Source organism: Xiphophorus hellerii, chromosome 1 (genome assembly GCF_003331165.1).
Source record: "Xiphophorus hellerii strain 12219 chromosome 1, Xiphophorus_hellerii-4.1, whole genome shotgun sequence".
In the NCBI taxonomy this organism is placed as follows: Eukaryota; Metazoa; Chordata; class Actinopteri; order Cyprinodontiformes; family Poeciliidae; genus Xiphophorus; species Xiphophorus hellerii.
In genome coordinates, this window is record NC_045672.1 from 15,915,699 (window position 1) to 15,924,703 (window position 9,005).

Consider the following 9,005-nt stretch of genomic DNA (forward strand, 5'->3'; position numbering starts at 1 on the left):
ATTATTATCTAAGTGCGTACAAAGACACCTCCTCTTCCCTCTTCAAAATTTGACAAGGTTGGCATGCTTCACATTCCACACCACCCTCCATTTCAATCCCCTGGGAAAAAAAGTTTTCCAGGGGAAAATATATATTCCTATATTTCTTCCATAATATAGGAAGAAATCCACCTTTTATTATGTATTGACTGTAATTCTTGTGTGAAGATAAAAAGAACAATCGCTGGCTACTGGATGGTTATGCAAAGATCATATATGAAGTGTGTTGTGTATTTGCATTGAGCTCTCCCTTTTTCTGCAATTCCCTGGATGAAAAAGGGAAAAAAATCAATTTTTCTGCAATTCCGTGTGACTCTGCCAGCTTTGCAAATAGAGACAATGAATTTTTTGCCCATTTTTCTGTCCAAAATAGATTCTAAAGTGGGTTTAAGTCCAGACTTGGACTAGCCCTTTCTAACACATGAATATGTTTTATTCTCAGGTCATTTAATTCTATTGTTGTTCAGGGTTATTGTCTTGTTAAACAGGGTAAGCTCTACCAAAGTATTTTGGAGCCTCTCTCACAGGTTTTTCTTCAGAATTGTCCTGCATTTGAGTCCATCCATCTTCCCACCGTTTCTGACCGGGTCCCCTGTCCCTGCTGAAGCATGGACAGGACAGGACCCATAGTGTTGGCCATGACGATGCCAACACCATGGGTCACCACGGGGGTGTCAGCATTAATTGAACTCTACACAGTTGTCGTAAAGTAATGCCATCAAAGCTACTGGAATCAATCAATAATTAACCAATTAATCACAAACACCTGTAATAAAACAGACAGATAAAAAAAAGATCAACTTAAAATAAAGAGACAGAAAACAGACAACTGCTGAACTGGCATTAAAAGCCAAGTTAAAAAGATGGGTTTTCAAAAGGGCCTTAAAATCATTCAAAATATTAGCCATCATTCAAATAAGGAGACTGTTATAGAGTGTGAGAGGATGCTTGTGTAAAAACTCTGTTACATAAATGAGGTGACAGACTGCTTAAACATTTAAAAACAAAATTAAAAATCAATCCTAAAACTTGCATGCATCCAATGCAATATGGAGGTACTGTAATGTTCTCGCGTTGTTTGTTACCTATAAGCAGACGGGCAGCAGCGTCTTGGACCAGCTGCAGACGATTAACAAACATAGAACAAATTCTTCAGATGCACTTGGTATTTTATTACATAAAGGTAGCGAACAACAAACACATATAAATATTACAATGCCAAAATACAGAATACACATGACTGTAAAAATGAAATCTTGAAGAAGAGAAAGACCAGAAGAGCTGTACAGTGTTGAGGAACTGCATTTCCTTTAGTTAAATCCAGCTAGGATCAATTTAAGTGTGCCAGCAGGGAGTGTGGTATCTGAAAAAGAATGGCTAATGCTGGAATATAACCATTAAAAATACTAAATGCTGCTGCAACAGGCCACTGTGTCTTTGAATGACTCCCCTACTGTAAAGTCCAAACCAGCTGCTCTTCTGCTCCAGCTGATGTCTCAGGTCACAGAAACTGGGCTCTTGGTTCATACCCAAACTGTTGTGTTGTTCTCTGGAGGTTTTTCCTATGGCAGAGGATAACATTGCTATTTAAATGTGAAAATAATTTATTCTTTGGTTATATTGAAAGCGATTACTATTTGTACCCTCTGTTGCTGAATGTACATTACGGCATCGTGAATGGTGATGAAAATATGCTGAGGATTCATGTGACTCATCAGGCCGCTTGATGTCAAGATCTTTAAGACACTCTCTAAAGGGAACAAGATAAATCCACACACACTTAACACATTTAACCCAACCTATACTGTAGCGTAACAGGAAAAAAATGTATGAGAGAAATATCTGACATTAAAAAGGCTTACCATTGCAATTTGCCAAATAGACACGAACTCCAATTTTCTGGCACTCGGTGCACATCTGCAGGAAGAAAATCACATTACGTGACCAAATCACGAGGGGGAACCATGTCCTTTTGTTGAAGGCCGACCTGTGTGAAGAGCCTCGCTCCAGCAACATCAACAAATACGACTCTGCTGCAGTCAATTAGCACAGCCTGGACCTCTGTCTCTGATGTTTCTATAGGGTGAAAACACACCGTTTCATAATGTCTGCTGTGCGAGCACATCCAAGCTGAGTGATTTCACAAAGCAACTACGAACCTGATTCAAAGAACTCATTTACTGAAGAAAATGATGTGTTTGCTATGCCTCTCTCCTAAACAACAGCATAGGGAGAAAACAAGAAGACGGCTGAATTAAGTTACATTTCACAGTTTATAAATATGTCACATTTGTCCCAACTAATGGTTATTGATGACTCATACCACAGTGCTGACAGAGGCCTCGCTCTCTCGTTTCTCCAAAGCTTTCCTGGCCTTTTCCCGGCTGCGGATCTCTTCGGGCGTCAGACCCAACACCCTGCTCATTTTCTCCCTGAAGAAGCTGCGATTGCCGTAGTAGATGGGCCCGTTGTATGTCAAGATTTTCACACCAGGCACTTCATAGCACTGGATAAGAAAAAAAAAAAAGTCTCATCTTTATTGTTTTGATAAAATCCTGTCTGATCATCTCTCAGATTAAGGGTCAGGGTGCTGGAATTCATTTCCTTTAATGGACATTTTTCAGATACGTTCACCTCAACTTTAAGTGCACTGACCATTTGCAGCAAGTGAAAGAATTACAAGCTCTACTCACCTTGCTGTGGCTCTCCAGAGGTCTGTATATTTCTGTGTTGCTCGCCCGCCCAAGAACTGAGCAATCAGCCCTGTTAAAGATCATCTGTTTACATATGTATCAAGTTTATGTATTCAGAGTCATACAACTTTTTCATTTGTCACCGCTCTAAAGCAACTTTTTATGGATTTCTTCTCCTAACTGTACTGTGGATTTTTGAATCTCCTTCAGTGGTGCCATTCGCCTGTGATCAATCCCCTTCTTTTTCCAGTTTAGGTGGGCGGCCATGTTTTACCCCTTTTTTGTACAGAGGTTCAAATCTTGGTATATTGCTTTATTACCTAACCCTGCACACAAGTGGACTCTATTTACTAGGTGATTTCTGGAGGCAGCTGCTTGAACTGGACTTTATTTGGGAGATTCATAATAAAGGTGCTCAACAGAAATTCATTTCATGCTATTCCAGATAGTAATTTGTGAAAATACAAGGTCACGCATTTTCACAAATTTTAGCAACTTTAGCAACATGGAAAATCTCAACAAAACACATTGGAGGCTGCAGTTCTAGCTTGGCAGAAACAAACACTGAGCCTCAGTTCCTGGATTTAACAATGATACTTTCTGACAGAAATTGCACCTTTGTGTTCGACAGATGACGGTCATCATGGAGAAAACCACGCCGATGGCCAGGCCAAGGTCCACGTTCAGTACCACCACAGACAGCCAGGTTACAACCCAAACCATCTAAAGACAGAGACAACATCCCCACAAAGCTTAGCAAATCAAATTGAACAGGTCAGTTTAAGTAAATACAACTTGATTAATTAAAAAAACATAATTATTGAAAAAATATTCAGTGGAGGTACTTGATTTAAAAATCTGAAAAGGGTGACGTTGCAGATAAAGATGCACCCGCTAGTTCGCCAGCAGCCAAACAAGCTACAGTATTAAGCCGTCTGTTTTCTTTTTCCTTTTTCTTCTGAACAAAAATATCTATTAAGCAGTCTTACAAAGTCTAGCTTGCTGATCCTCCAAAGCTCGGGTAAGTCTTGGAACTGCAAGAACATTTGCCTGAGGCTGGTAACATTGATGCATGCCAGCACAGCCTGCGGGGAGAGACAAAAAGGAAGATAAGTGGAGATATCCTCCTTCCTTTTTCTTCATGTACAGAGACAGTCAAAAAGGAAGATAAGTGGAGATATCCTCCTTCCTTTTTCTTCATGTACAGAGACAGTCATGAGAGCACACCTTAGGCAGGAAGTAGAACAGGGGTCCGATCAGCAGCAGGACGATCAATACAACCAGACTGGTGAAAAGGCCTGAGAGCTGCAAGAACACACACATATAAATGTAATCATGATGTTAAAGAAACTTAAAGACTTAATTGGCTTTAAATGATTAAAATTATTGTATATGCTCTGGATTCTTGGATCTTGATTGTCTAACCAAGTGCAAAATTTATTTTCATCTCAGACGACAACTTTGGACCAATGAGAAACAACCCAGTCTTTTTTTTACTTTGTCCAAGTGAGACACTTCTGATGTTGTCTCTGGCTCAGGGATGGCTCACATCATAGCAGTAGTGATTAATAGCCTTGCTATATATGAGGCTAATGATCTTTCACACAGTTGTCCCTTGTTGAATTTTCAAATTCAAGATCTTTCCTGCATGTCTATCCACTTCACCAATTTTCAGTATGATAAGTGTCAAAATGGGTACCACTGGATAGCATTTCTTGTACTTATGTATATATATATATATATACATAAGTACAAGAAATGCTATAGTTTTAGACCATGTTAATGTTGCAGTAGGGAGTGCCAAGCCTGATGATTTGAACAAGCACACCCTACAGGTCCCCGCCTTGCTCTCTGCAGCGGTGCGTGCCCAGAACTTCAGAAATTATCGTATTTCCTGTAATGTTCAATTGTTTCTCCACCATTAGAACAATTGCAGCTGATCTGTAAACTTGAGCTTGAATGACTGCACGTGCGGAACGGGGGAAGGTTACAGAAGGAAGTAAGCAGCACGTACACGAGCACGATTGACATTCCTAAGACCTTCTTCCTGGCTCTGATTGGTTTTTCTGAGCTGTAGTATTGTAGTGTATTTCTGCAAACGGCTGTAGGACCACTTAGAGGAGCCATAAGAGCTCGATCTTATCACAAATTATCTGTCTCATATTCTGTTGCCACGACATAGTAACAGTTTTAACAAAAATACATTTTTATGAAAGTTACCTACTGCAGCTTTAACATGACTGAACGTGGTTGCTCTTGAAGAATTGACTCCAGTCGAACTGTATCTCCCAAATTCCTGAATATCCATGGCTTTACAATTATATACAATTAAAACTTACAGTTTTTAAACTGTAAGTTTTTATTTTATGCTTTTTTATTGTTATGTTGTGTTTTGATGTACAGCACTTTGTATCAGCTGTGGTTGTTTTAAAGTGCTTTATAAATAAAGTTGGTATGGTATGGTATGGTATATATTGCTTGTGTATCTCTCTAGCTTCACTTTTTCATTCCACTTAACTTTCTGTTGAGATGTTTGGATCCATCACTGTGTGTAATGAATCAATAATTGAATTTCACTTTTTTCTGATTATGTGCTAATATATTTATTAGCTGTTCAAAGCAGGATTTTTACTTAAAAATAGCTGTTAGCATAGAAGGAATCAAACAGAGCATTATCCTTTTAGTGTAACTCTTCTGTCCTGGACCGAAGGACCTCAGTCCAGACGTGAACAAACAACTGTGTTGTTATGGTTATGCTTGCAGCCCATACCTGTGTGTATCCTCCTGCACTCTCCAGTATGTTGGTGGTGGCCAGAGTGGCTGAACTGGGGAAACAAGTGAAAAACGAAGACACGGTGTTGGAGATCCCATGAGCTAGCAGCTCCTGAAAAACAAAAATAAGTTGATTCGATGCAATGTTCACAGATTGGTTGGGCTCAGAGCAAATGGTTCAGGAAGCAGATATATCAGTCATGGGTTCTACCTGGTTAGGATGTATAGAATATCCATGTTTGTCAGCATAAATCATCGCCAGTGAGACAGAAACAGCGTATCCAACAAAAGTTATGGCAATCGTGTCTCCAGCGATGGCGGGAAAAGTGTGGAAAGCAGGCAACTGTGGCTTTGGGAATCTAAACATAGAGAATGTGTTTGATTTTTATTTTAAATTAAAAGGCTTGTAAGATTTTTATTTTTTTTTTGTCATTTAAAGTTTTACCCAGCAGGAATATGGCCAACTATCTCGATGCTGTAATTGGAATCTAGAGAGGAGAAATAGGCTACACATGTAGCGATAATCACCTGAAGAGCAGAACATAAAATCATAAATTAGTACTTGTTCATTGTAATGTAAGTAACAAGTCTTATCCATTAGAAGCCAACTGACTGACCGTGAAGATCTCCACAGGGATGGGCGTGCGCAAGTGGTGCCGGTAACGTGTGTTGATCTCCTTAACTGGGACCAGTATAGCCAGACAGACCACAGAGATCAGCAGCTCAGCGATGTTGGTGTGAGGAAGGTTCTCCAACACTAAGGCTAAAGTCTGAGCCCACAAAGAAGTGATAAACCTGAAACCGCTTCACTTATTTGTTGTTTTTTTTTCTAGAACAGTATGAGAATAAGAAACATTGATCACCTTGAAGAGAGAGAAGGTCCCAGTGTGGCGAGGGAGTCTCAGGCCCAGCATGCTTTGCAGCTGTGAAACGGTGACATGGAAGGCAGCAGCACTGGTGAAAGCCTTAACAATCGGCTCTGACAGATAGGTGGAGAGGAAGCCGAGCTGAAGACCAAACATGCAGAGCTGGGACGAAGCCGGACAAAATATGAGAGACATGTAATCAAGCCGGATCCGCACAAAGACAAAGCATTCACATGAGATGGAAAATTTGTGTCTCACAAACCATGACGATTCCTGAAAGTAGTGCTACAGCAGAAGCCACTCCAATCCGCTGGGCCTCGAAGTTTGCTGCTTCAGATGAGCTGGAGTTGAAGGCCAGAGGAGTAGGAACCAGCTGCTCCACCACAGAACCAGTCATGAGACTCACTACAGCAAAGGTACCTGTGAAGACAAAGTCTTCTCAGCAAATGCCTATTGAACTTTATCACATTTTCTTATGTTACAAGTGAAAACATGCATGCTATTTATTAGGATTTTTGTGACTGACAAAAATAAGGTATTGCATAGCTGAAGAGTGAACGGGTTTTTCAAAATAAAACTCTAAAAATATTGCCTCTAAATATATTCATTAACCCCTTAACCATCTCCTCAATACGCTTACATGTTACTCAATGGGTTCATGAGGACACCAGTGTCCTCATAACATTTAAGAGGTAGAACAACCAAAATGTTTGAGAGGTCACCTAGTATAAGCATAAACCCATCAGTTCTGTGAAGGTCACAGAGGTTCGTTAGACAACATCACTGAACAAGAATCACTAAGGTCAAAGAACACAGCAGACAGGTCAGGGATGAAGTTGTGGAGAATCTTAAAGCAGTGCTAACTTTAACGAAAAAAGAGTTAACCACTGCTTTGTGTTTGTCTATTACAAAAAAAAATTTAAATAAAATCATTTTTAGGTTTGTGGTTGTAATGTTACAAAATGTGGAAAAATTCAACAGGGACTTTAGCAAAGCATAAAATGTAGACAGATATTTTACCTGTGGACACGTGGCGCCCAGTGCCAAAGATCATATACAGGACGACTGGGAAGAAGGAGGTGTAGAGGCCAAAAATTGGAGCCACGGATGTTAGCAAAGCAAAGGCCATACCTGGTTGGAAAAAAGTAAATAAATCAAATTTTAAGAACATTTCATTTGTCCCATTTTTAATGTCACCACTTCCTTCTTAAATCAAAGTAAGTACATGAGAGTAAAAAAAAAAAAAAAGCGTATAGTCTAAGGTGAAATTTCAATGTAAGCACATGTATTGCACATAAACAGCCTGGGGCCATTGTTTGTTTATTTTTGTTGTTGTCCACAGGTCCAGTTGACTCCATGTCATGGTGCAAGAGTTTTTTTGTTTTTTTGTTTTTTTTTAAGACAGGGTTATGTATGTGATCCTAAGAGTGTGACTCGTTTTGAGGAACATCTTGTATTGGACAACTTCCCCTTAACTATTTTATCAATGTAATTATTAGTTTCATGATATATTTATTTTTGACCAGCAGTGAGATTTATAAGGATAGAGTCAGAAAATGAGATGGAGGAAAAGTCTGAGTAATTCTAAATAAATGTATTTAATGAATAATTATACTGATGATGTTATCCTCATACTAATACATTATTATTATTATTATTATTATTATTATTATTATTATTATTATTATTATTATTATTATTATTATTATTATTATTATTATTATTATATTAAGTAGATTGCGCATACCTTGAGGAATATGAAGAATACCAACAGTCAGCCCGGCGATAGCGTCTCCGACTATCCATTTCCTCAGTCTGTACCTCGGCAGCCAGCTGAAAAGCGGGACTCTCTCACTGAGCAGGTGAAGGCAAGCTCGCCTTGAACACCTGCACTTTCCGGCCAGTTTCTCCCGCAGCCGCAGACTCCCAGACGCGGTGTCATCGGAACCGTAGGCCTGCTTGAAGCGGTCCTCCGTGTAAATGTTCCTGTATACGGCTACGGAAGCGCTCATGTCGAGCTGAGGGTGGTTATCCCTTCAGATGCTGCAGCTGAATTAGTCAAAGTGTGTATTTTAAGTTGCAATAAATATAAGGGCAGACTGTCCTCACTCTAGGAGCCATTGCATTTTCCTGTCAGACTCTTCTCAGCCAATGACAAGGCAGAAAGCTCAACTTTTTTTTTTCTTTTTTTTTTTTAGTTACAGTAGGCTACTGACCAACTTTTTTCCTCATCTTGGGCCCTGCCTCGGACAACATAAAGATGTACCCGTTCAATTTTGCCAGCAGAGATTCTCTGGGTCCTACTGCTAAAGGGATTTTTTTCTCATCATCCAGGAGAAAAAGTCAAACACACTCCCACACACACACTTTCCAATGCACAGCTAAGTGGTGGGCACAAGCCCAGAGCAGGCACAGTTGAGACATTGTGTAGGACTTTGAGACGCCCAAAAAGATCAAAGTTGTATTGTATGTGGAGGTGAGGTGTAACCTCAAACCTTGTCTTATGTTCATTTCCTAGAGGGATGGATGTCTGTAATGGGGGCGGGGGGGATGTTTAAACTGTGTAGCCATGAGGCAAAAGGAAAGTCATAGGTACCTATGAGACCTCTGTGAAACTCAATCACACATGGAAACC

General features: G+C 39.8%; 1 protein-coding gene across 1 annotated transcript; it reads right to left on the reverse strand.

The window, feature by feature from the left end:
- Positions 1-1,190: 1,190 nt before the first annotated feature.
- On the reverse strand, positions 1,191-8,549 carry slc26a10 (solute carrier family 26 member 10). Its single transcript, XM_032559251.1, has 18 exons — positions 8,118-8,549; positions 7,391-7,501; positions 6,633-6,790; positions 6,368-6,532; positions 6,122-6,274; positions 5,950-6,032; positions 5,716-5,863; positions 5,503-5,616; positions 3,960-4,037; positions 3,722-3,817; positions 3,349-3,455; positions 2,733-2,802; positions 2,363-2,545; positions 2,199-2,253; positions 2,027-2,115; positions 1,902-1,956; positions 1,683-1,789; positions 1,191-1,601 (listed from the first exon to the last, which is right to left on the reverse strand). Exons 1-18 carry the CDS (start codon positions 8,380-8,382, stop codon positions 1,563-1,565), a joined length of 2,076 nt encoding a protein of 691 aa, XP_032415142.1. The 5' UTR covers positions 8,383-8,549; the 3' UTR covers positions 1,191-1,562.
- Positions 8,550-9,005: the final 456 nt, after the last annotated feature.